Raw genomic sequence first — 26738 nt, forward strand, 5'->3', positions numbered from 1 at the left:
GGAGGCCGAGACCGGAGGATCGCAGTTCAAGCACAGCCTCAGCTACTAGTGAGGCCTTTTGCAACTCAGTGAGACCCTGTTTAAAAATAAAGAATAAAAGTTAGGGCTGGGGGTGTAGCTTGGAGGTCGAATGCCCCTGGGTCCCATCCCCAGTACCAAAAAAAAAAAAAAAAAGTAAATAAAAAATGCTGCGTACAGGGAATTTGCTTCACAAGGAATATTTTTTTCTTTGATGGTACTCAAATTTGGAAAAGCGCCCCCTGGCCGCTCCCGCTCGGAGCCGCTTCCAGCGCATCCTACCTGGGTCGAGGGTGGGAGACGACCTCCGCCTCTCTGTGCAGGCTCTCCTGGGGTGCTCCCGCACCCCACCCAAGGAAAGCACTGCGAGCAGCAGTGGGAGCTGTGGGAAAGGGCTGTTACCGTGACGTTGGAGATGACGTCTTCTCCCAGAATATGAAGGCTCCGAAGCAGTGCAGAGGGTTAGACATGTTGATGTTCCTGGAAGTGTGCAAACTGAAACAAATCACTACTGCAATGGCGTCCGTGAGGCCGCCCTCGCCCCGAGGCTCTGAAATCTTCCCTCAAGTAAGCGATGGCCACGTCTCTCTTTTATAATAAACTGATGGCAGCCCACGCTGATGGCGTCCTTTGTCTCTTCAAGTTAGCGTCCCTGTACTGGTGTAAATATCAACGAATAACATATGGAAACGAGGGAGAGACTAGAGCCCCAGGTGGCTTTCTTTCTGGAGCAACAAATGGGGGGACATGGTCGGGTGGAAGGGGTGGACCTGCTCAGCAGCCGGCCCGCCCCACAGCTGCTGGGTGCTCAGAGCTGAATGTTCGGGAAGAGGGGATCTTGGGAATTTGTGCAGCCACCCCTCTTCAAGCATGAATTACAAAAATAATGTCAGGATGCCTTTCCTCCTTCTGTAGCTTCAAAGAAAGCCCCAGGGCCTCCATGGGTATCTTGCCTCCTGGATCTAGTAGAGACGGTGCCCTTCATGGACAGCAAATGAACCACCGCCCCTGCATGGCTGGACAGGAGCGACAGGATGGTAAGTGCCCATCAGACTTGCTGGAAGTCCGTCTCCAACGGGTCGCCGCTGGGCAAGTGGAGTGTGGACCTGGGGTCCCGCAGCAGGAGGCTCACTGCGGGCCTGGCTCACAGGCAGGCCCCACCTCGCCCCTGAGCGATGCTGGCTTCTCAGGAAGATGAGTCCGCGCCCGCAGCAGCCCGCATCCAGACCACAGGCCTTGACAAAATCAGCAAACACCCCCAAAGACAGCCAAGCCCGCATGGCCCCCCGCATGTCTCCACTGGCCTCTGCCTCGCCTGGCCTCTTTGCTCAGCACAGCCCAGCTCCAGCCCGCTCCGGCTCCAGTAAACTGTTGAGAATACGGCCAGGTGTGGTGGCACAGGCTTATAATCCCAGGAGCAGGGAGGCTGAGACAAGAGGATCGCAGGTTCGCAGCCAGCCTCAGCCACTTAGAGAGGCCCTCTGCAACTTAGTGAAACTCCCGTTTCAAAATAAAAAAAATAAAATGGAGCTGAGGATATAGGTCAGAGGTAGAATGCCCCTGGGTGCAGTCCCTGGTGCCATAAAAATAAATAATATAAACAAATACATTTTCTGAGAACATGGAACCTGCCATCTCTGACTCCTCTGTCTGGAAGTTTCTAGAAGGTCAGTGTCCCTCACCACCCACAGCGTAGGTGCAAAGGGCTTCTGATTCGGAAACGGGGTCCCCAAGCAGACCTGAGCAGGACCAGAGTGGTCAGTGTGGGCGGCTATTATTGGAATTCAAGTCATTGAGATCTCTTGTATACTAATCCTAAGTATTATTTATTTATTGTACTGGGAATAGAATTTGGGGGCATCCTAACACTAAGCTACACCTCCGGCCCTTTTTAATTTTTATTTGGAAACAGGGTCTCCTAAGTTATCACATACTGGCCGTGAAACTGTGATCATTCTGACTCAGCCTCCCAAGTACTGGGATTATAGGCCACCATGCCAGGCTTTGGTGTGACTTCAAAAAATGAGAGGTGTCACCCAGGCCCGCAGCCACCGCCAGTGCCTTCCCCCGGCAGCAGGGAGGCCCTAGGGGTTCCATTAAATCCAAATCAGTACTGTCTCCACACCAAGGTTTTTTCCCAAAAAATCATTTTTAATAATCCATATAAACCACATTGTTTCAGCCAATATAAAACAGGCACTGATCTTGTATATATTAAGAGTCATTGTAACGCATCAAGTTCCAAGTACCAAGTGGGGGGTCACAGATGAGTCACAGTGTAGACATGTTTGAGAACCACAGCAAGCAGAGAAGGTGCGTGCCGTGGTGACCAGCGAGGGCGCAGGGCAGGTCCCCGGCCAGTGCCCAGGGGCGCCCGTGCAAGGGCGAGAGCCACACTGAGCCGGGCGGCCAGGGACGCGCAGGGCAGCTGGCCAGGTGGTACAGGATGCCCTGGCTCTGCTGCGCGCATGCCGCCTGCTTCCCACCGCCGTCCTCCGCCCTGCATGGCTCTATGAAGCAAAGCCCTGGTCGCCGTGCTCCCTCCTGACCCCACATGGGCAGGCCAAGGGTCAGCAGGTCCTTCTGCGGGTCAGGAACAACAGCCAGACCTGGTCCTTTTGGGTGGCTTACAGCTGGTTATATCCACAGTCTGCGGCGGCCCCTCGGCCCTCTGCTGCAATATTAGCGGCACCACCATGTCGAACAAGGTCTCAAACAGGAGGTCCACGTTGTGGCCGGTCTTGGCGCTGGTCTCGAAGCACATCTGCTCGGCGGCCGGCATGTCCTTCTCGTCCAGCATCCTGTACTTCAGGATCTTTTTATAAAGGGCCACCGCGTCCCCCGGCGGCACCTGCTTCGGCGTCCTGGGGGAGACAGAGCCGCCGGCAGCCTTCCCGGGGCTGGGCCCTTCCTTGTCCCCGCTCTCCGCGGCCCCCTCCTCGGCGAGATCCACTTTGTTCCCCACAATGGCGAACAGGCAGTCTTTGCTGGCTGTGTCCGTCAGGCCCAGGAACCTGTCCTCCAGCTCCACCAGGCTCTGCCGGTGGTTCACGTCGTAGGTGAGGATGACAGCGGCCGCCCCGCGGCAGTACATGGAGCCCAGGCCGTGGAACTGCTCCCGCCCTGGTGGGAAGAGAAGAAAGCGAGGTTATCCCTCTCTCGCCATGCGCCCACCTGCCGCGCTGCTTGGGAGCTCCCGGCCTGCCCCCAAAGAATCCTGAGCCAGCTGTGTGGCACCAGGGAGACGACCGAGCAGGGCCCGTGCCAGGGAGAAGCCAGCCAGCTCAGATGATCAGTCAGGGCCCCAAGTCCAGGTAGAAGCCAGTCCAGGTGACTGGCCAGGGCTCCGGTCCAGTGGGAGCTGAGCCAAGAGCTGCAGGCGCCTGCACAGGAGGCGGCTTTTACACCATGGAACCACACACCACCCGGAATATTCAAAGCCAGGGACACGCTGGGTCCCAGCTCGCCTCCTGAGCAAAGGCTGCGCTCCTCCGGCATTGTAAAGGCAGCTGTTTGCCAGGACTGGTGGCGAAAACCCCAGGACGTGGGAGGCTGAGACAGGAGGATTGCAGCTTTGCGGCCTGCTCCAGCTGCTCAGTGAGGTCCTTCTCTTAGTGAGACCCTGTTTCAAAATGAACAATAAACCGCGCTTGGGAGGCGGAGACAGGAGGATCGCGCGGGTTCGAAGCCAGCTGAGCTGGCTTAAGAGACCCTGTTTCCAAATAAAAAAGTGTAAAATAGGTCTGGGAGTAGCCCAGAGGTAGAAGGGCTTCCAGGAACCCCAATACCACCACACAAAAAAAAAGGAAGAATAAAGCCGGGTGTGGTGGCGCACACTTGTAATCGCCGCGCTTGGGAGGCGGAGACAGGAGGATCGCCCAGGCTTGAAGCCAGCCACGGTGGCTTAGGAGACCCTGTTTCCAAATTATATATATATATATATATATATATATATATATATATATATATATATATATGTCTGGGAGTGTAGCCCAGAAGTAGAAGGGTTCCCCGGAAGTAGAAGAGTTTCCAGGAACCCCAGTACCACCAAAATGAAGAATAAAAATATGGTGGGGGAGCTGGGCGTGGTGGCGCGCGCCTGTAATCCCCGCACTTGGGAGGCTGCAATAGCAGGATTGCGCAGGTTAGAAGCCAGCCTCAGCTGGTCTAAGAGACCCTGTTTCCAAATAAAATATAAAATAGGTCTGGGAGTATAGCCCGGAGGTAGAAGGCCCCTGGGTTCCATCCCCAGTACCACTAAGTAAATAAATAAATAAATAATAAATAAATAAATAAATAAATAAATAACGGCAGGGGATATAGATCAGAAGTAGAATACTCCTCAGTTCAATCCTCAGTACCACCAAAAAAAAAAAAAAAAAAAAGCTGTTCAAACACAATGCTATTTACATAGGTCTCTATTCTCGGTGGTTCTTGGTGTCACAGGCTCTATGGCATTCTTCTGTGAGCTCCCCCTGCAGCACAGCCTCCGCAGACACTCATTGTCAAGGTTTGGACAGGAACTGTCCCCCCGGGAAGCTCACGTGTTTTCAATGCAACAACAATTTTTTTGTGTGTGGTGGTAGGGATTGAACCCAGGGCATTCTAACACTGAGCTATACCCCCAGCCTGATTTTTTATTCTTTATTTTGAAACAGGATCTAAGTTACAGAGGGACTCACTAAGTAGCTGAGGCTGGTCGCAAACCCAGATCCTCCTGTCTCAGTCTCCCAAGTACTGAAATTACAAGTGAGTGCCACCATGCCCGGCTAATGCAACAAACTTCAGAGGTGAGTGACTGAATCGCTGCTCTCGCCCTGGTAGAGATTTTTTTTTTTTTTTTGTGGTACTGGGGGTGGAACCCAGAGGCTTTCTACCTCTGGGCTATACTCCCAGACCCATTTTATATTTTATTTGGAAACAGGGTCTCACTAAGTTGCTGAGAGCCTCACTAAGTAGCTGAGGCTGGCTTCGAACACATGCGATCCTCCTGTCTCAGCCTCCCAAGCGCGGGGATTACAAGCATGCGCCACCATGCCCGGCGTCCTGGTAGAGATTTGAGTGGCTTTACTGGTGGCTGCCTAGGGGAGCAGGGTGTGGCTGAGGGGTGGACCCTGGGGCGGGCGGGGGGCTGTGCCTTTCCCTGGTCCCTTCCTCTCCAGCTCGCTGCTTCCCAGTTGCCCAGATCGCGCAGCCTCCGCCACACCCTGTGTCCAGCCTCCGCCACACCGTGTCCGGAGGTGCCTGCCTCCCCCTCAGTTGACCGTGAAGCGAGCCTGTAGAGCTGAGCAAGCACACCTTTCCTCCTCTAAGTGGTGCTTGTCACGTATCTTGGCCCAGCAACAGAAAAGCCAACTAATAATAGGCTTTCCAACAGAGGAGCAAATCCAGTGAAAGCGGGCGACCCCGGAGCCGGTGCACACACACGCAGGCAGGTAAGCGGGAGTCCCCATCACAAGGCCCTGCGAGCCTCCGCCCTCTGGGATCCACGCACGTTGGTTCAACATGGGACGTGCTCTCAGGAAGCAGCCCCTCGAAGCAGGCCAGAGCCACCAGGCCTCTCGCTGCATTTCGTCTTATTATAAATATTGGCCAAGGGGCATCGGCCATCCACGGCAGTGACAAATGCTTTGGACTCTTATGACTTCTCCACGTGGTCGTCGTATCCTCACTCCAAAACCAAGGCAGCCACTGGACATGCCCTGGATCTACTTAGCACACTCGTAGTGAAACACACACGAATCAGAACTGTTTTTGAGACAATGTTTTCTAAGGTGTTTGGCCTCAGCCTCCTGATTACAGGGTGTGCACCACCTGACCTAGCTCAATCGTAACTTTTAAAGGTCTTTTTTTTTTTTGTGGTACTGGGGTTCCTGGAAGCCCTTCTACCTCCGGGCTACACTCCCAGACATATTTTTACATTTTTATTTGGAAATAGGGTCTCCTAAGACAGCCTGTGCGGCTGGCTTCGAACCTGCGCGATCCTCCTGTCTCAGCCTCCCAAGCGCGGGGATTACAAGCGTGCGCCACACGCCCGGCCTAAAGGTCTTTTAAAGACTGTATTTCCTTACACATCGTTGCCTTTGTGGCTGTAGGCATTTAAATCCAGTGCCAGCCAAGCATGGTGGCACATGCATGTAATTCCAGTATTTGGGAGGCTGAAACTGAAGGACTGTAAGTTCAAGGGCAGTCTCAGAAATTTAGTGAGACCCTTAGTAACCTCGTGAGACCTTGTCTCAAAAACATAAAAAGGGCTAGGGGTACAACTCAGAAGTGGAGTGCTCCCAGATTCAATCCCCAGTACCCAATAAATAAGTCCAGCATCTGCAAAGGGGTTGGGACTCATCCCGATCGGATGCCAACGAGTCCTTGATGCAAAAAGAAGAGTCCTTGTTCTCCAGATCTTCAGAGCAGGGGTTGAAGGCACCCCCTGCATATATACCTGCATACAAGATGGTGCCCTTTATCAGTAAAACACTACTTTCAGCAAATGGCCAAGGCACACAACCAAATTCCACCCTTATCCTCAACCATTCTGAAACAGCTGCGTTCTGATACTGAGTGCTTGTGCCTGGCTGGGCAGTGGGGCCTGTATTCACCCTGGGTGTGCCCTGGAGCGAGGAGCCTGCTGAGGCGCACAGTGGCCCACCTTGCCTGGCCCCAGGGTTCCCCCAGCACAGCCCCTGCACGTTTCCCTGAGCAAGCTGGGGAGAGGCTGGCAGGACCTGGCCGGGTGTGGTAGGGGTTGGAGGCAGGCACCTGAAGCGGGTCTGCAGGCCAGAATGTAGGAGCTGTCAGAGTCGGGGTTGTGTCCCTCTGTGGGGGGAGCCAGCCTGGGACAGACGACTGGGGAATTAGGGGAATGGAGCCTCTGCCTGCAAGCAGGGAATGCTCAGGATTCCAGCACCCAGGAGCAGCATTCCTCCCCCAGCTCCCGCTGATCACTTCTGAGATTAATTATTAACCATAAACTTCAGGTCAAGTCATGCTAAACACCAACAGGCAGAAGCCTCACGGTGCTGCTCCCTGGGCGATGGTCATTCTCTGTCTAGGGAGCTCATGAGCAAGCGTCTATACAAACAAGCGATTGCAGGCATTCAGCTAAAAGGAAAGGAGCCCAGCATAGTGGCACACACCTATAATACCAGCACTTGGGAGGCTGAGACAGGAGGCTCCAGGCTCACGGCCAGCCTCAGCAACTTAGCAACGCCCTCAGCAACTTAGTGAGACCCTGTTTCACAATAAATAATAAAATAGGGCTGGGGGTGTCTCTCAGAGGTAGATTCCCCTGGGTTCAATACCCAGCACCACAGGGAAAATAAAAGGGAAGAAGGAAACAGAAAGCAACATTTCCTCAACATTGCCACAAGCCGGGACTTCCTGCAGACAGCCTCCGAGCATGTCATCAGCGCCCACGCCCGGATTTCACAGGAGCAGGGACGTGCCACCGACCCGAAGAGCCCTTATCAAGTCTCTGTTACAGAGTTCACTCGGGACAAAGAGAATGCTGTGTTAAGGCCTCCGCCTAGAATAACTCTGTTTGCCTTAAAAAGAAAAAGCGCCCTCTGTGTTTGTAAGAGCAAGCCTGGTTGGGATCTCACGCACCAAAGGCAATGTCCCTGAGCCCTGACCTGCCACGCCCCGCACTGCAGAATTCGCCGGGCAGTTTAATCCAGACTCCTAATAAGTCTTCCAGAAGCTTGAGAATGTGCGCTGAGCTGAGAAGTCAGCCCCTGCTGCTGCCGGCTACAGACGCGGCCCCCCCCGCGGAACGCTGCTTTCCTTGTCTACGAGGAGGAGCGTGAGCTGGGCGATTCCGAGTCTTTCCACACAGTAACAGACCAGCTGTCCCTCCTGCCCTCTTTCCCAAGCCGGGGTCCCTCAAATATCCATTCCAAAGCCGAAGCTCTGGGAGACTGGCCGTCTCCTTCATTTGGGCTTCCCCGGAGAACTAAATGGTCTTATAGATCAGCTCCGGGGATGCCAGACCACTGGCTATCCCAGAAACAGAGCAAAACAGAAAAAAGAAAAACCCCAGCTGGCTCACGCGTGGCCAACACAGCTGGGTGGGCGAGCTAAGGAACGGGTCGGCGACGCCGGGCTGGCCAGTGCCCTGTGGCTGCTGCCCACCAGGGGCTGCGGCCTCGCGACTGCCCCGAGTGCAGGGGTCAGAATTTAACTGGTCCAGGAAGTGCAGCCAGACATGATGTGCTGAGCCTTATGTTGCCAACAAGTCAGACGTGGATGCTGATCAGCACGGTGGTCGAGGGACACCAGAATCTATAACAGCAGCTCCGGCATCTGGTCGGCACGCTGCGGGACCAACCTCCAACCTGGCTGCTCACCGGTGGGTCCAGAGCGGCTGGCGCGGGAAGTGGACGGGCCCTGGCAGGTGGGTCCACCTGCCAAGGTCTGGGTTCAGATTCACAGGTCTAAAAACACAACGGTGCTAACCCTACTCATGGTGTGTGATTTAAGTTCTGTCCAGGAGGAAGCCAGAGCTGGGCGGAACACCAGTTTACCATTGCTACAGGCACCGCATGGTTTGTCTCTGGGCACAGGAAACCCAGGGCCAGCGACGGACGCAAGTGAGGTCAGCACAGCGTAGGTACTCCAGGTCCACTGCGCATGGTGCCTCCCCCACAGACGCAGGAAGCGGGCTTCCCCACACTCCTCCAGGGGGAAACCAAGGCAGGAATGGAGCAGCCACAGACACACAGGGGTGAAGGCTCAACAAGCACAGGGGCCCCGGGCCACCAGGGAGTCCGGTCAACACCCTCCCAACAGGAAGGAGCGGCGCCCTGAGTGGATCCTCTGGCAGGAGGAAGCCTGTCCCTGGTGGGTGCGCTCCAGGAACTCAGCACTAGCAAGGAGTGACCTTCTTTCTGGAATGTCCATAGTGCGCTAGGAACCACCCTGGAGGTGCCGCCTGCCGCTCTAGGGGGACAGCGGGTGCTCTCCAAAGAGCCTGGATTGGGTTTGGAATCCCGCCATGAGCCTGGGCAAGTCACTGGGCCACTCAGAGCCTGTTGCTCATGGCTAAGATGCGCTTAGCACCTGTCAAAGGTGGGTAGGAAAAGTGGCCCGTTCCTAAGCGTGGAATGTCCTGCCACCTGTTAAGCCCCACGTAAGTGTTTTTAGAGTAAATCGTGAATTAAATTCCTCCCAAGACCAAGGACAGATTCCCCCATCCCGGGACAGCCTGTCCTGGGTCTCTTAATCAGTATGTTTAGTTTGAAAACTGTGTCCCAGGGCTGGCTGCTCACTTCTGCGGCTGGTTGGTTCCCTGTAGCTTTCTTTTTCTTTTATTTATTTATTTGTTTGTTTATTTATTTTTGCAGTACTAGGGATGGAACCCAGGGGCATTCTACCTCTGAGCTATACCCCCTGGGCCTATTTTTTTAGTCTTTTTATTTTATTTCTTTCTTTATTTTTTGGTGGTACTGGGGTTCCTGGAAGCCCTTCTATCTCCGGCTACACTCCCAGACCTATTTGATACTTTTTTTTATTTGGAAACAGGGTCTCTTAAGCCAGCGCTGGCTTCGAACCTGCGCGATCCTCCTGCTTCCGCCTCCCAAGCGTAGGGATTACAAGCGTGCGCCACCACGCCCAGCTGTCGTTTTATTTTTTGAAACAGGGTCTCACTGAGTTGAGAAGGGCCTCACTGAGTAGCTGAGGCTGTGGGTGAACTGCGATCCTCCGGTCTCCACCTCCCGAATGCTGGCGTCACAAGCCTGCGCCACCGCACCCAGCGCCCTGGAGCTTTCTCGTTCTTGGAGGACGCCCTCCCCAGTGGTAGAGGCACTGGCTTTATCAGGCTGTTGGATGCAAAACAGCAAAGTTGAAAAATGGCCCAGACACAGACAAGAAGAAACAGAAGTCAGCAGAGGACCGGCCTCCCACTGGAGGACTGAGCACAGCCCGGCTCTCCCCCCCCCCCCAGCCCTGTGGTTTCTATTTAAATGGTCTAACATCACTGAGCAGGCACTGGGCAGGCATGGCTGGCAGAAATCACATGCAACCCGCCTGCACATTCTGAACGCTGGGCAGGGAGGTGGGTGCTTGTGTGTGTGGTGGGGGGGTGCTGCACGTTGAACACAAGTGCATTCTACCTCTGATCTACACCCCCACCCCTATTTTTTTATTCAGAAACAGGGTCTCACTAAGATACAGAGGGCCTTGCTAAGTTGCTGATACTGGTTTCGGATCTATGATCCTCCTGTCTCAGCCTCCCAAGCGCTGGGATTACAGGCATGTGCCCCACACCTTGGTTTGCTTTTTAAAATACTAATGCTTCTGATCCTGGCGTGGTGACAGACACTTATAATCCCAGCATTTGGGAGGCTGAGACAGGAGGATTGCGGTTCGAAGCCAGCTTCAGCTACTTAGTGAGGCCCTTTGCAACCCAGTGAGACCCTGTTTCAAAATAAATAATAGAAAATAGGGCTGAGGGTATAGCTCGGAGGTAGAATGCTTCTGGGTTCCATCCCCAGTACCGACAAATATATATATATATATATATATATATATATATATATATATATATATATATATATAGTTTCTAATGCTTCTTAGACCATGGACCCTAGACCGTGGTCAAGACTCCCCAGTTCATGAAAGCAATTGAGTAGGCTGAGGCCCTGCGGGGCACAGTCCCCACCCAGCAATAGAGAGAGTGAGGGGCCAGCAGTGAAGGTCCCACAGTGCCACCAACAGGCCTGCTCTGAGAATCCCCCACACACTGGAGGTCTCTAGACCTAAGGCTAACTAGCCACTGCCACCACCAACCCCTGGGGGCTGTTCCCGGCACAAGCCAACTAGGCAGGCCACGGGGTCCCTGGTGTGGTCCAACAGTGTCAGGGTGGGCTGGGGCATTATTTGTGGATGGGATTAATACTTGCATTGGTGCCCGGTAAAGGAGGTGTCACTGTAACCTGGTGACCACATCCCATCGGCTGCGGGGCCTGAGGTTCACAGCAGGAGGAACTCTGGCTAAGCAGAAAAGAAGTCCTGCCCAAGGCCGCACACCCTGCCGTGTGTCCCTCTGCAGAAGGCCAGTAACACAAAAAAGAAAGAAACAAGGAAAGAAAGAAAAAAAATAGAATGGCCTGGGTTCAATGCCCAGTACCATAAAAATTAACTAAGCTGTGGGTGGTGGCGCGCGTGTAATCCTCGTGCTTGGGAGGTAGAGACAGGAGGATCACGCAGGTTCGAAGCCAACCTCACTGGCTTAAGAGACACTGTTTCCAAATAAAAATATAAAAATGGGTCTGGGAGTGTGGCCTGGAGGTAGAAGGGTTTCCAGGAACCCCAGTACCACCAAAAAAAAAAAAAAAAAAATTAATTCCAAGTTGTTCCTGGGTTTTGAAGTGATCTCTCCCCGCCTTTCTCTTTTACTCTTAATGGCTGTCCCATAAAAGAGGAAATCCCACACCTTCTACCCTTCTGCACAGGCTGCACATGGCCCCAAAGACGTGCACGCCCTCATCCTTGGAACCTGCAAATGGACAAGGGGCCTCTGCTGATGCAACAAGGACGGGCTCCAGAGAGGAAACTTTTTAAATTGCACCATGGGCCCTAAATCCAGTAACAAGAGGCCTTAGAGGAGACACAGAGGCGAAGGCTGTGGACCAGGAGGCCCACTGGAGAGACCTGGGGCTGACCCTCCTCCCTAGAGCGGCAGGTGGCGCTCGGCTGCCCTGCCTTTCCTTGTTACAGGACTCTAAGAGCCTTGTAGGTCTCCGCAGCAGAACCCCAGCGAGCCTCCTTGACCTCCTCGGTTTCCTAGGTAGTGCTGAGCTAGGGCAGGACAGCAGACGGCTCAGGGGGCTCTGCAGCAGCAGGGAGAGGGCCGGACAGCAACCCTGCAACTCCTTGGGCCTCAGGCAAGTGGCCAAGTAAGAATCACGGCCACACAGGGGACACCTCTTCTCAGCCCAGCCTCGGCGGTGGCTTACTGACGGCTTCTACTGCACGCGCTGCCAAGCACCATCAAGCCTTCAAAACCAGCCCTCCCCACCCGTCGGTGCTCAGAATCCACTAGCCAGGCTCAGAGGCCCCGGAGCATCTCCCTCACCCAGCAGCAGCTGGGCCCTGGGGTCCTTCCCAGGTTCATCCCAGCTCACCCTCAGCGCCCAACCCCCAGGCCCACCGCCCAGCCCTGGATGGCAGCGCGTGGTAATGCCTCCTCACAGGTAATTGGTCCTAGGACTCACCAATCAACTCATCCCAACACCTCAGTGCTCATCCAGGTCACCACTGCCTGAGCCCAGTGGCAGCACCTGTGGCTCAACACTGAAACCCCTCGCCACGGCCCCCTGCAGCCTTCCCCACCCAGAGCGACCCCCTGTGCAGACACTACCCCCCCACCCCCCCGCACGCTCAGCCCTCTCCTTGGCTGCACAACCTCTGGGACCCAGCCCACGCCACAGTCTCTCTGATTACTTAAACTCAGCACTCAGTACTTGCTGACTCCTTCCTGCCCACAGTCTCTTAGGCATGCCCTCAGGAAGCAGCAGAGGCTTGAGCCAGGGGCTCAGGCTGGAAAGAGAATACAGCAGTCCTGCCTGTGCGACGGGGTGAGCCGTGACCCCACAGACAGGCCCCGGCCTCACCCCCCAGGCCCGCGGGTGTGACCTAGCTGGAAACCTGGTCAACTACAATGGTGTCCCTGTGAGGAGCGAGACACACGAGGACGACAGGCAGAGGAAGACGGGTGGTCACAGACTCCTGCAGATGCCACGTGAGACGGGGCAGAGCGGAGCGACAGCTGTATGCGCCCAGGAGGTGGCACCCACCAGGAGCAGGGACAGGTGCAGACAGCCAGGGAGCCGGGAGGGCACGGCTTCGCAGGCAGCGGGGCAGGCGCGTCTCCGGGCGGAGGGAGAATGGGTAATGGGCTGGCACAGCGTGGGCCTCCTCTTCCCTGCGGATCTGTCCCCTCCGCAAGTGAGGCGCGCCCACTGAGGCACAGCTGAGCCGGACTGGGCCTCCACCTCCCCGACGGGGCCAGAAGCCATCTGCTAACAGAGTCAAAGTTCCCCTTCTCCGACTCCACGTGACGCGGAGGGTCGGGAGAGCCAGGGAGCTCTGCTTCTCCCATCCTCCCTCGGCCTCCTCCCCACCGCAGGAGGAAGGGCCCACGGTCGTGACCTTGGGTAAACCACAGCAAAGGAGAAGTGGCTGAGGAGGCTCAGGTGACACCGGGCTTGCGTAAGGAGCCTTGTGCCATGTGCTGCACCACGGAGCCAAGGCGCCTCTTCCTGAGCCAGGGAGGCACAGGCCAGGAAGGAGGTGCCGACCGGGAGCTCTCATCTGACACCCCCGAGAAGCAATGGAGCGCCCACGCCCCACTCTGTGTCCTGCTTGAGAAATACAAGGAGAGGCGGTAACCACCGGAGGTGTCCAAGAGAGACGAAGCCATGTGCAGCCCAGGACAAGCCGCCGCTCACCGGAGAGAGGGCGTCCCGCGTGGGCCAGGAGCTGGGGAGACCCAGCTCGCTCAGCAGGAAGGAGCACATCCTCACCGGCAGGCCCGGCGGCACCAGGTGCTTAGTTTGGACGTATGATACTCTAGTTCTTAAAATGACTGCAGTTGGTATCAGTAATTTCCAATTTTTATTTTTGCAGTAGTGGGAATAAAACCCAGGGGCATTCTACCTCCAAGATACACCCCCAGCCCTATTTTTTATTCTTTATTTTTAAACAGGGTCTCACTGAGTTGCAAAGGGGCTTACTAAGTAGCTGAGGCTGTCCGCAAATTGCAATCCTCCTATCTCAGCCTCCCGAATGCTGGGATGACAAGCCTGTGCCGCCACATTGGTAACTTTAAAACAGCCAACACTTTCAGGTCCTCCCCATGGCCAGTCACTGCTCCTTGTACTTGCCACAGTTGGCAACTGTCACCACTCCCAGAGGCAGATGCCGGCGCGCCACTTCTCCCCAGCGCGGCCTCACCAGCCCCGGGGCAGGGAATGCCCACCTCACAGGTGTAGACCCTACGGCCAGGCCCTCAGCAGTGGCCCCGGTGAGGCAGGAGCCACCGCTGTCACTTGTCACCACGTAAACATGAAAGACCTCAGGCCAGCAGCCAGCAGCCGGTGTTAACAGTTTGGGTTTAAAAGGAAGACCCTGCTGTCCTGTGAGACATCAAGGTCCTCCCGCCAGGAGGAGGAACTAAAGTTCAAGATAAACCAGCCAATCACACCAGAAGGGGGGAGATCCGCTTAGTATTTAAACAAACACGCTCCTAAATTAAACCCAGCATCTAAGGCAGCTGCCCGGGTTTTCTGTTCCTTCTGAACACTCTGTGGCCGCTGACGGGCCGCACAGCCGCACGTCACGGCAAAGATGATGGGTGATAAAGTGATCTTCCGTGAATGACTCTCGACACTGCATGTCTGGACCGGCATGTCTGGATCGGCAGGCAAATGCTGCACACAGCCCCAGCCCCAACCTGAGAGGGGCCTGAGCCCACGACGATGCCCAGCTGACGAGGGATGGCGCTGTGCTGAGGCAGCCCAGGGTTTCGGGGGACACTGTTTCACTCTCACACTGAAATGCCCACACCAGTGTACTTCTACCCAAATCAATGCCCGGAAGCTGACCCGCCTGGTGACTCACTGGGCTTCTCAAGAGAACCAAGGTTATATAGTAATAACTGGAGCTTACTTATTAAGTTACTGCAGGCTCTTCAGGCATGGATTTACTAAGAATAACCTAATGACAGAAATCAAATATTCAAGGAAGGAGATGGTCTTTAGCAGTCTGATATGAAGAAACAGATGCGGACCCAAAGAAAATACACTTATGTAACACACTTAGCCTTAAAAACAAAGGCTCTCTCATACCAACATACTAGTGAGCCGCCAATCTCCTTTACCTTCAATAGACACTGCGTTGTTCTGTGATTATTACTTTTAAAATGAGATTATCAAATAAAGGCTCAGTCACTTGCTAAAGTCTCTGTTTATTAAAACAGGAAACTAAATCGCTTCAGCTTTAAAACAAGTTTTAACTTGTTTCAAAGCCAGGACTGAACTGCAAATACCACATTAAGAAAACAACTTTAAATCTTAAAAGGATTTTCTTGAAATATTGTTATTCAGAATGGGATCTTATCTGGAGTACCTCATTTAGTAAACGCCCCAGTAATTGCTAACACCTTTGCAGTCCAGAACAGAAGACTCTTTTTGTTCTCCATGAAACAAAATGCTCTAAGAAATATACGCAGGGAGCAAATGTGTCCCTGCCCACAGGAAGCAGGTCCAGACAGTCCTGAGGACACGGGGCTTCACGAAGACTCCGGGGCCTCGTCATCTCCCGCTTCACAGATGGGGTGTGTTCTAATAAAGCTCCTTGAAGTTGACCTATTGACAGATGGGCATTATAAGTTCAGAAATGCCGACTGGAGATGCTGGGGAACTACCTGGATATACATAGACATAACTATTAATTAATTTATTTTGGTGGTACTGGGGGTGGAACCCAGGGCTTTCTACCTCTGAGCTATACTCCCGGACCTATTTTATATTTTATTTGGAAAAAGGGTTTCACTAAGTTGCTGAGAGCCTTGCTAAGCTAAGTAGCTGAGACTGGCTTCGAACTTGTGCGATCCTCCTGTCTCAGCCTTCCAAGTGTGGGGATAACAAGCATGTGCCACCACGCCCGGCATAACTATTAATTTAACAGTGCAAAAATTCTGAAATCAACCAGATATACATACCTTTAACCCCAGTACTTGGGAGACTGAGACAAGAGGATCACAGGTTTAAAGCCAGTCTTGGCAACTTAGTGAGATCTCAGCAACATGGCCAGACCCTGTTTCAAAATAAAAAATAAGCCGGGCGTGGTGGAGCACACTTGTAATACCAGCATTCAGGAGGCTGAGACAGGAGGATCATGGTTCACGAATAGCCTCAGCTATTTAGTGAGGCCCTTTGCAACTCAGTGAGACTCTGTTTCAAAATAAAAATTAAAAAAAAAAAACCTAGGGCTGGAGGTATAGCTTGGAGGTAGCATGCCCCTGGGTTCCACCCCCACTCAAGTTCAAGCGATTTGGGTCTGTAATTTTCTTTCCTTGTATCCCATTCCGTCATCCTACTGACGTCACTCCAAACAACCATGGTTTGAATGGCAACGGAGGGTCTCCCAATTCTATCAGGCCAGCAGCACACACTGAGCTTTCCCGCACAACAGAAAGCCCTTTCCTTCTCCAGGACTTGTTCTCACGAGGAGCAGACAAGTGGAAGGCACCCATGGGCACCTTCTCTATCAAGACCACCCAGGAGCACAGCAGCCAAGGTCGGGAGTGGACCCCGCCTCTGCCTCCAGATCGCCTATGGTGCACGCGTGTGCACGCCCCTGGCCGTGAGGAGCAGACTGCAGACAGCAGCTTCCTGTCATCCTACAAGGGAAAAGTGCCACGCCACCAAGCACAGGAATGCCTCCATCTTCTGGGCTCCGAGGCAGGAGGCCTCAAGGTTGGAGCTCATTGTAACTCACCGCTCTGGAAGCTGCTGCACTTTCTCACTTCCCAGGCACGCCCCGCGAAAAAGAACAGGCCCTGGCTTACGTTCATTATACCAAGTGGGTCGCTCTCCCGCTCTCCCTGTAGAATGATGTTACCTCTGTGAAGGACGCACCAAGGTCTGGTGATGGTGTGCAAAGGCCTTGCGGCAACCGACCCCACTCACCTCCCTCCCAAGCCAACTGCTTCCTGGCGTTGTGAATGCCCTCAGCATAGTAACCTTGCTACTGCGCCTCAGGGGCCCTGAGTGGATCCATGAGCTACGCATAGGGGAAGGCCTCCTGCACACAGTAGGTGCCAGGGAGCATCGGCCGAGATTTGTCCAGAGTCCTCGAGGGAGCCTCGGTCTCAGGAGGCTGTAAGGATGAGGCATGCGTGACCGACACGATCCCACAGGCCTTCGTGAGAGCTGACCACTAAAAAGCTTCATGGCCAGGACACTCAACTGACTTTTCTTACCGTAAGCTCTTCAGATGTAACCTGGAACAAAGAAATGCTTCTCCTAGGGGCTGGGGCGTGGCTCGGTGGTAGGCGCTCGCCCGGCGCGCCCTGGTCCCAGCCCCAAGAAGCCGAGTGTAGATCTGCTACAGGAACACTTCCCGATGCCCAAAGCTGCTGCTAATAAAAGTGAGGCCTTTCAGAAATCAACAGGGAAAACGGCCCACAAAGTACAGAGGCGGAGAGAGCAGGTGAGGCAGCTTCAGTGAGAATGCTACATTCTTTGCCGCCCAAAGGTTTTCTCTCCTGGAGACCAGCGCGGTCCCAGCGTGTGGGCATCTCTACTGTACGCTGGCATTGTGAAGAGCCTCGGTCTATATTTATTCATTTAAGCACAAGTAGGCCGCGAGCTTCTCGAGAAAACATCCCACCCGGAAGTTCTCCGCGTCCTGGAATACTTAGGAAAATTCTAACTACCAATGAGCACTTACCAAAAATGTGTAATAAGGGCAACTTTAGCTTTCAGAAACAAAGGAAAGAGCAAATGTACCGCAGCAACCTCGCCGTTCCTGGCAACATGGATCGTGGTCCACCATGACTCATTTACTGAAGGAGGCACAGGAGCAGGAGTTCCCTGAGAACATGTCACTCTGCGCCAGTCACGGTGCCCTGACTTCCCAGCCAGAAAGCCTCGCCTCCGGGGAAGTTGATTGCTTTTTAAAACAGCCTCCAAATGCCAAGCAGTGTCCGCACTTCTGAACTTTCAAAGATTAACTTTCAAAAGGAAGTTTAAAACCATTTTTCTTTAACAAGAAGTGTCCTATTATAACAAAGAACAGGTGCAAGCGTTACTTCAGGGGTGGGGAGGGGCGAGAAAGGCCCGTGTGCTCAAGGCGTACACGGGCCTGCGCTCAGCCGGGAAGAGGCTGGCGCCCCAGCACCCAACTCCCTCCTTTCCACCCCTACTCCCACCGGAAGCAGTGTTACCAATAAAGACAGAAGCATCTAAGAAAGAAAGGTCTTTTGTTGCTCTTTTTAAAAACCTTCTCTTCTTCCCAGTTAGTGCTCTGGCAAAGGAATTTTCACAAAGAATGTAACCTTCTAACTGAAGTCGCCAGTCTTCCCAGCAGGGCCAAGGCGCGGCTGCACAAAGATACACTACAGCAGGTCCAACTGTGGACCCTGGGCAGTTCTCTAGAACTAGCCTCTAAGACTCAGCTTTGAGCATTTGTGAAACGTGGCCATCCCACGCTGGGGAGTCCATATCAGCCATCCCTGGCAGAAAGCTAATCCCAAGCCCTCCCCCTCCTTCAGAAAGCAGATAAGAAGTCACGGCTGATACTGGGAATTCTTCTAACAGAGGCCATTCTAGTCAAGAGCTGCATATATAAGGCCACTTGGCTACCATTCTAGAAACTTCTGCCTTCCCGTGGATTCTCACGAAAGCTGCAGGGAGTGAGCCGGCGGGTGCCCTGCTTCCTAGCTGGTTGGTTGCTGTTTGTTTGACGTGCCTGCTGCCCAGTGAGGGACCAAGTTTGCCCCCACCTTGCCTCGGGCCAGCTCTGGAAAGTGCCCGGTTCTTACTAAGTGCTGAAATGGACTTGGATGAAGACAACCTCAAAACCCTGCACCCCGGGTTCCAAGTATTAGACACGAGAAAAGGGGAGCCCAGCAAACTCAGCACCCTGCCCTCGCTCAGGCCCGGAGGGCCACCTCTAAGAATCTCCTGGTATCTGCTTCGTGTATAAAACACTCAAGGGGTCCAGCTGTAAGTAGTTGGCAGAATAGGGACAAATACATCTTTTCCACCCTTTCAGAAGCAAAATCCTGGTGTCTTATCCTTCACCTTTGAATAGGTTTTTAATGATATTGAACTCAAAAGAAATCAAGATTTTCCAAAAGGATTAAGGACACCATATAATGAATGCCACAGTCCAGTATTTTCTGAATACGCACACACTGGCCTATGACCAGCTGCTAAGGAATTTTCAAAGATTAACTTTCAAAAGTTAGCGACCCATGATAAGGTGTCGCTACCCCTGTCCCGCAGAAGCAACACATCGCTGAGGAAATAAAGCCACGCACTGCAGTCTCTAATGTTGTCCACAGCTTTCAATATTCCACTGAACAAAAACTCAGTCCAAAAGCTTCTCAGAGCCGGGCGTGGTGGCGCACGCTTGTAATCCCAGTACTTGGGAGGCTGAGACAGGAGGATCGCAGGTTCAAGAGCAGTCTCAGCAACTTAGTAAGGCTTTCTGTAACTTAAGAGAGACCCTGTTCCAAAATAAGTAAATAAAATAGGGCTGGGGGTATATCTCAGAGATAGAACACCCCTGGGGTCCAATCTCCGATACCAGAAAAATAAATAAATAAATAAATAAATAGATAGATATATCTCATAATAAAAAGACAGATTCTCTGCAGAACATAGAGGTGACTAAAACACACAGGTTTGTAAATCAGAGCAGGGACAAGAACAGATGAGAGGCGACCTGCGGTGGCACAGGGTCACGCTGCCCGTGTGGAGAGAGCCAGAGGGTTTCCTCTGCTGCAGCAGCCGAGAGAGGCTTCTGAGGGGAGCCACGCCGAAGGCTAGACACAGCCGGGTCTGCATCACCAGCGGAGAGGACAGAGGGAAGAGGACGCCTGCCAAGCTAACGCCACTGCATCTGTCCAAGGAAGTGTGAGGAGGCTGAGCAGGGAGCACGGAGAGCCCAGGAGCAGCAGGACCCCAGAGGCCCCACAGGGCTCGCTCACAGCAGAAAGTCAGCAGCTGGCGTCAGGTGGACACAGCATGTGGAAGCGGCCACAGATGTGGAGTCAGCCTGGGCCCATGGGCACAGGTGGTGGGCCCTGACAATCTCTCATGAGAGAGATGAAGCCACACACACACACACACACACACACACACACACACACGATGGAGGTCTTGGGGTCTTGGGGACTGAACTCAGGAGCATTCTACCTCTGAGCTATACTCCCAGCCCTGGTGATTATATATATATATATATATATATATATATAATTTTAAAACAAAATCTCACTGAATTACTAAGACTGGCTATGAACCTTTGACCCTCCTGTCTCATCCTCCCAAGTACTGGGTTTACAGGCATGTGCCAAAATGCATGGCCGTAAGCTGTCATTTAAACACGTGCCTGTGTGTATATGTATGTGTGTAGAGAGGGAAGTCTTATTTGAAGTCTCACTGAGCAAAGAAGGATGAGCTGGATTTAAAATCATAAATTTCCAGCTGGGCATGGGAGCACACACTTGTAATCCCAGCATTCAGAAGGCTGAGACAGGAGGATCATGGTTCAAGGACAGCCTCAACTACTTAGTGAGGCCCTCTGCAACTTAGTGAGACTCTGTCTCAAAATAAAGAATAAAAAATAGGGCTGGGGGTGTAGTTCAGAGGTAGAATACCCCTGGGTTCCATCCCCCCAAAAAAATCATAGATTTCCTATTCCCGCAGAGCACGTCGAGACAGCAAAGCAAGAATCATCGTCCAGTAGCCTCCAGTGGGAGTGCAGCGTTAGTTAACAAGCATGGCTGCCCTTGATTGGCCCAGTGTCTCCTGAATCCACCCCCACACATGACCCTTAATATGCCCCAGCATTCCAGGGTGTCCACAGCCGACTCTAGGCTGAGCCTCCCACGGGGAACCGTTCAGAGGCCCCACTGTGCTCTGGGATCCCTAACGGGCACATGGCTGCCTCTGTTCCCGCTGAACCCAAGACCCCGCATTTTCCTCCTCCCTCCTTAACACCCACACTCATCAGGCCAGCAGCCTGGTCCAGGAGGAGGAGGAGCTCTGCTCAGCAGCGCCTGCGCCCAGAGGCCCAATTCAAAGCCCCAGGAGAAGAGGACTTTGGCCCAGCCACAGCACAGGCATCGCAGGACAAGCATCCAGGCCCCAAACCTAGCCTGAACTTCTCCAAAGTACTCCTCAGTAGGAGCACGGTTAATCTTAAACCCAGGCCTGGCACTCACTCCGGCTCAGCTCAGAGCTGTGCGGAGTCTAAGCGGGGCACGTTTCCTGCCATCACTGAAACGTCCTTTGGGGTGTTTCTCCATTTAACAGACTTTAGAGAAGTGTTTTCCCCTTTCTATGACCCAGGGTCAGCCAGCAAGCCTTTCCTGCCAAAGACCAGGTGGTGAAGGCATTGGCTTTCTGAGCCCCGTGGTCACTACGGGGGCAGCTGGAGCCTGAGGTACCGCGGGTGGCTCTGTGCCGACAAAGCTTTGTATACAACTGGAGGCAGGCCCCTACTCCCTGGTCAACAGAGGCAGGACGCAATCTACCAGATGGTCTTCTGCCCACCCATCAATGCCAACTGCCAGGCTGGGCATCGCCACGCAAAGACCTCAAGACACTCCGCAGCCCATCTAGTCTCAGAGAGCCGGTTAAAACCCGCAGCCCTCCATCCCCTGGTTCCACGTTCTCCACCGCCATTACTGACTCTACACTGATCCCTGGTACACACCTGTAATCCTAGCACTTGGAAGGCTGAGACAGGAGGATCATAGGTTCGAAGCCAGCCTTGACAATTTAGAAAGCCTCTTTGCAACCCAGCAATATCCTGTTTCAAAACCAAAAATAAAAAGGGTGGGGTGTAGATTGAAAGTAGAATGCCTCTGGGTTCAATCCCCAGCACCCTCCCCTACACACACACCCTATGTGAATTAGTCTTTGCCAATCATCACCGGGCCCCCTACTTAAGTCCGGCAGAGGAAGAATTGAACGCAACCAGGTCCTCTAAGGTCCCCACACCACCTGCAGGGACTTTCACCCCAACGCTGGCCGCTGCTCCCCACGGGCACTTCCTGTCTCCCACCTCCCATTTATTATAGAAATGACTTGCTGGGGGCCACCCAAGCCTGCTGCCCTCTGACATGCTTGCCGCTGGTAATTATGGTTCCAAGGACCTGGCCGGGGCAAATGGGGACTCAGCAAACGCTTACACAGTACTTCCTCTTGCCGGGCACTGTTCTGAGAACTTGGCCCACCGGCGCTCACTGACTCCCAAGGCAGGGTGAGGCAACGTGGCCAGAGTCAGTGGCCGTGGCCAGCAGGATAGCGGCCCCCAAGACACCCAGGCCCTAGGCCCCAGGAACGCGGTGCCGCGTGGCAAGGAGCTGAAGGCTCCGGGTGGACGAGACAGGACTGCTAACGGGCCGGCCCTGAACAGGGAGCTGTGCTGGGAGACGGGCCCCGAGCCACGGGGTCTCTTAACATACTACCATGTTGGTGGTGGTGGTATTGTTGTTGTTGCTCTGGGGACTGAACCCAGGGCCAGTTGCTCTACTCCAAGCTACACACTCAACCCTTTTAAAAAACAACAACAACTTTAAACAGGGTCTTGCTAAGTTGCCGAGGGTGTCACTACGTTGACTAGTTGACTAGGCTGGCCTCGAATCTGCGATCTTTCCCTTTCAGCCTCCCAAGTACTGGGATTACAGGTGTGCACAGCCATGCCCATCCCTGGAAGATGCAGGCAGGAGTGTCAGGGTGAGAGTGGGTCCACGTGAGAATGGCTCGTCTGGCCACAGCTGGCCCTGGGTGGAGGATGAAGCGGGCAGGAAATGCGTGCAGGAGGCTCCAGCCCTGGGAAGGCAAGGACACAGGTTCATCCCAAGGGAGTGTCACTCTGCCGATGCCTTGTTTCAGCCCAGAGGGAGAGACCCGTCTAGGACTTGTGACTTCCAGGCGGTAAGACAATGCATGTTGTTACGGCAGCAAACCCAGTACTAACCAAGCACAGTGGCTGGTGCTGGGGGTGGAGAGCTGCTGTGGCTGGTGTGAACTGGCAATGCTCGGGCAGAAGAGCCCAGCTGCCTCGAACAGAAACGTAGACACACGAAGTACCAGCTCTGCTGGTAATGAACCAGAGGGGCAGCGGGAGCCCCCGAGGAGACCCGCATCTCCAGGAATGCCCAAAGCCACAGGGAGCACAGGTGGAGAGGCGGGTGCTCCAGGCGCATGGCGAGACCTCAGGCGAGGAGGAGCTGCTACTGGAAACTCAGGCGGGGCACTGCGGGAAGCGGAACCCACAGTGCTGAAGTGGAGGGTTTCGGGGAGATTCCCAAGCTCCCAGCTGGAGCCGTGACTCAGCTTTTTCCTGCCGTTTATACTAAAATGTGAAAGGAAGAGCTGTTGACCAAGTAGACAAGGGTCTCGTTGACTGGGCCTCTGTCCTGTAGACTGCCACAAGTGTGCGTGCTGTGGAGCCACCGGGCCCCACAGCCCGCTCTGCAGAGAAAGCTCTGGGCAGCCGAGCAACCTCTGCTGGTGCTCTGAAGGACTAAGGCCAGGGCGTCGGCCATCCCGGGGCTCTTGGAAGACATCGGGACGTGGACATGTGCAGGGACAGTTCTTGTGCCTATCACAGACTGTCCTGCCTCCAGACATCTGGATTCATTCCACACGCTAAATATACTCCATCCCAAGACCCCACCCTCAACAGCAGCAGCTCAGTGTGTGTCTGAGCAGGGCTGGAGGCCGAGGTGTGGGGACCTGCAGAGCCGGGGCTCTTGACTGTGAGTCAGAGGCCACGCCAGTAGTAGGGACTGCAGCTGAGAAGGATGGCCTTCCGGGGTATGTACTGCCCAGGGTCACTTTCTCTCACCTTGCTGTGTTCTCTTCAGCAGGAGGCTAGGGCGGGATCCGGGCCTGCCTGTTTCCCTCTCTGGAGCCTAAACACCAGAGAGCAGCGGAGAGCAGCGTGGCGCTAGCCCTGCTGGTTCCCTGCTGGGGCTCTGTCTCCTCTGTGGACAAGCTCCTTTCGTGCCTGGATTGATGAACCTGTCCACCTACTGACGAGGGCCGGGTGACCAGGGTATCATGGAAGGAGATGGGCTGGCCACTCACCTTCCAGGAGCCGCCCCTCTGCCTCTGAAGGAACTGAATAAACTAATGCACTTAGGAGCCAGCCAGACCCTGCCCCTCCACCACCCACCCAGCTGCGGCTCCAGCCAGGTACAGGGTCTCCTGTTTCTGCCAAGAGTAAAAGAGAAACACTGACCCTGTTCTGCACTGTTCTCATCAGGTACCCTGCTGCAGTCCACACGGCTGTGCCCACACCCACCCGTCTGTTTACTAAAGGCAGCAGGGAACTGTTCAACACCAGCCAGCGTTGTCCTCCAGCCTCCACTACAAAAACTACACTGAGGCCGGGCGTGGTGGCACACGCTTGTAATCCCCACGCTTGGGAGGCAGAGACAGGTTCGAAGACAGCTGCGCTGGCTTAAGAGACCCTGTTTCCAAATAAAAATATAAAATAGGTCTGGGAGTGTAGCCCAGAGGTAGAAGGCCCCTGGGTTCCATCTCCAGTACCACCAAAAAAAAAAAAAAAAAAACTACAATGAGATCCACAAACTCTGCATCCGTCAGGGGTGTTAGGAAAACTTATGCACTGGAGAAAAGTGTGGGGAGCAAGCCTTCAAGGTAACTTCTGGATTTCCAACATGAAACCCAGAGAAAGTATCTATTCCTACTTCTCTTTTCCCTCCAAGTGCCCACGGTCACTGCAGGGAGGGCAGAGGTAGCCTGGCCACTGCTGACGCTGGACCTTGGTCGCCCTGAGCATGTGCACATAGGTCAGGAATGTGGAGGAGCCCCCACCCTGCCGGCTGTGGGAGCCACATGAGTTCACTTTCAGGGTTCCAGGAACAGGAAGGCAGCCGCCAAGCCAGCCAGGAAATGAGTCGCTGCCCCCAGATCCCGGCAAGATACGGAGGACGTCACCAGTATTACCAAACCCTTCAGTGACAACTCCAGAGGCAGCATGTCCTGGGTGCTGATGAAGAAAGCATCCGGGGTGAAAGTCGGCTTCACCCCCTCCACCCAGGAGCCCATTCTGCCTCCACGGCCAGTGCCTGCCCCGAAACGCTCACCACTCAGACAAGTCAGCTTCAAGGGCAGCGGCTGTGAGGCCCCAGAGCGACCCCAACGTGGATCCTGCGGGAACCCCTGGCTCACCAAGGACAGCAGGGAGGTCCAGCCATTCCAGAAAAGACCCAAAGGGGCACAGCTCTGGGCCAGACAGACGAGAGATGAGGACTGTGACTGCTTCAGGGTTGTGGCTCGGCTTGAACTTGTTCTACCCCCTTAGCAAAAGCTCAATGTGAGGCAGACAGCTTGAGAAAGGCGCTCGGGGCAACTGCCCCGCAGCCGGGCCGGAGGTCAGACAAGCAGAGACTGTGGGAAGGCAGGGGCACGCTTTTACCTGGGAAAACTGCCCGAGACTGTAAATAAATGAGTGGGTCTGTTCACTACCATTGTAACAAAAACGACACCATCAGCGCAGACAAGAGAGAGGAGGAAGCAGAGAATGTATGCCAGAGAACTTCATTAATTCAGCTTTAATAGGGAATTCGTTATGATCTTGTTCATTCAGCAGACGGTGCACCCAAGAGAGCAATTTAGAAATTCCGGACAAGACCTTCGGGTATATCACTTTCTAAAGTACTAACATAAAAGCAGCCAGAACTTGAATGTTTCAGAGTCCGAAACTCACACTGCTGGAAATGTACGTCCCGGTTTCCAAGCTTACCTAAGGTATCCTGTGCTTTTTCAAGGGGAGGAGATGTATAGTTCGTTATAACACTATAACCGCCAGGGTGGTTTTGCAAAGTTAAACTGACAAGCTGAATTAAGGTCATCTAATTCACAAATCACAAATACTACACACACTAAAAATAATCCGACACCTATCTTAAAGATGCCTCTAATGGAGATCATCCCCAACCACGAGACACAGGATAGCCAAGATCGGGCCGGGGAGAGAACAGTGAATTGCAGGAGAAGCCAGGGGACTCCAGAGAGACTTCCCGGTCTCCTGCCTCGGCCCGGAGGGCCAGCTCTGCGCCCGGGGCTCCTCTGTGTGTGTGTGGGGGGGGGGGGGGGTAATAACACTGCTCGCCCTCGGGGCTGCTGCAAACATCAGGTGAGTTCGTGTTCCTGAGGGTGCTTAAGAACTGAAAACGCTAAAGCAGCAGCAAAGGGCTGCGTCCGGTCGCAGGTAGCAGCTCGACGGAACGCGCTGGGCACCAGCGTGACCGGCAGGTCCTCCCTGGAGCCGGGAGCTTTCGTGGCGTCACCTGGACTGCACAGCCCGAGCGGCCGGCCGGACAGGCGTGGGGGAGGCGGGCGGGCCGGAGCCCCGGCGGGCCTCACCTGCGGTGTCCCAGATGGAGATGTTGAAGGAGCGCCACTGCTTCAGGTAGAAGGCGCCGCCCACCGTGCTGACCGTGTCCGGGAAGCGCCGCTCCATGTACCTCTGCAGCAGCGACGTCTTGCCCACGTTCATGTCCCCCAGCAGCACGATCTTCCCGTCCGGCTTCCTCATCCTCCCCGCACTCGCGGGGACCCCAACCCCGGTGACCCGCCCAGGCCCGCCGGGGCAAAGGGGAGCCGCGCGCCCGCGCCCGCAGCAGCGGAGCCCTGGGTCCCGCGCCCACGGCCAGCCCGGCCTCGGCTCGCCCCGCCCCCGGGCCTGGCCCCGCCCCGGCCCACGCCCCGCCCCCGGGCCTGGCCCCGCCCCGGCCCACGCCCCGCCCCCGGGCCTGGCCCCGCCCCGGCCCACGCCCCGCCCCTTCCCGGGAAGGCGGCCCCGCCCCTCGCCGCTCCGCCCCCAGGCTGCCCCGAGCCTGGCGGAGCGTCCAGAGGCGCCTGGGCGGCTCTCCCTGCTCCGCACCCGCCCGAGGCCGCCCGGGCCGGCGGCCGGGACCTCTGCCGTCCCGCTCTCGGCTC

The 26738-nt window shown here is 54.6% G+C and overlaps 1 protein-coding gene across 1 annotated transcript; it reads right to left on the bottom strand.

Annotated features, from left to right (window-relative positions):
- Positions 1–2608: 2608 nt before the first annotated feature.
- RAB20 (RAB20, member RAS oncogene family) lies at positions 2609–26334 on the bottom strand (the record flags this gene model as incomplete). Its single annotated transcript, XM_080689837.1, has 2 exons — positions 2609–3141; positions 26163–26334. 2 exons carry the CDS (start codon positions 26332–26334, stop codon positions 2609–2611), a joined length of 705 nt encoding a protein of 234 aa, XP_080545963.1.
- Positions 26335–26738: the final 404 nt, after the last annotated feature.

The sequence above is a fragment of the Muscardinus avellanarius genome (genome assembly GCF_963383645.1).
Source record: "Muscardinus avellanarius genome assembly, chromosome: 2".
Lineage (NCBI taxonomy): Eukaryota > Metazoa > Chordata > Mammalia > Rodentia > Gliridae > Muscardinus > Muscardinus avellanarius.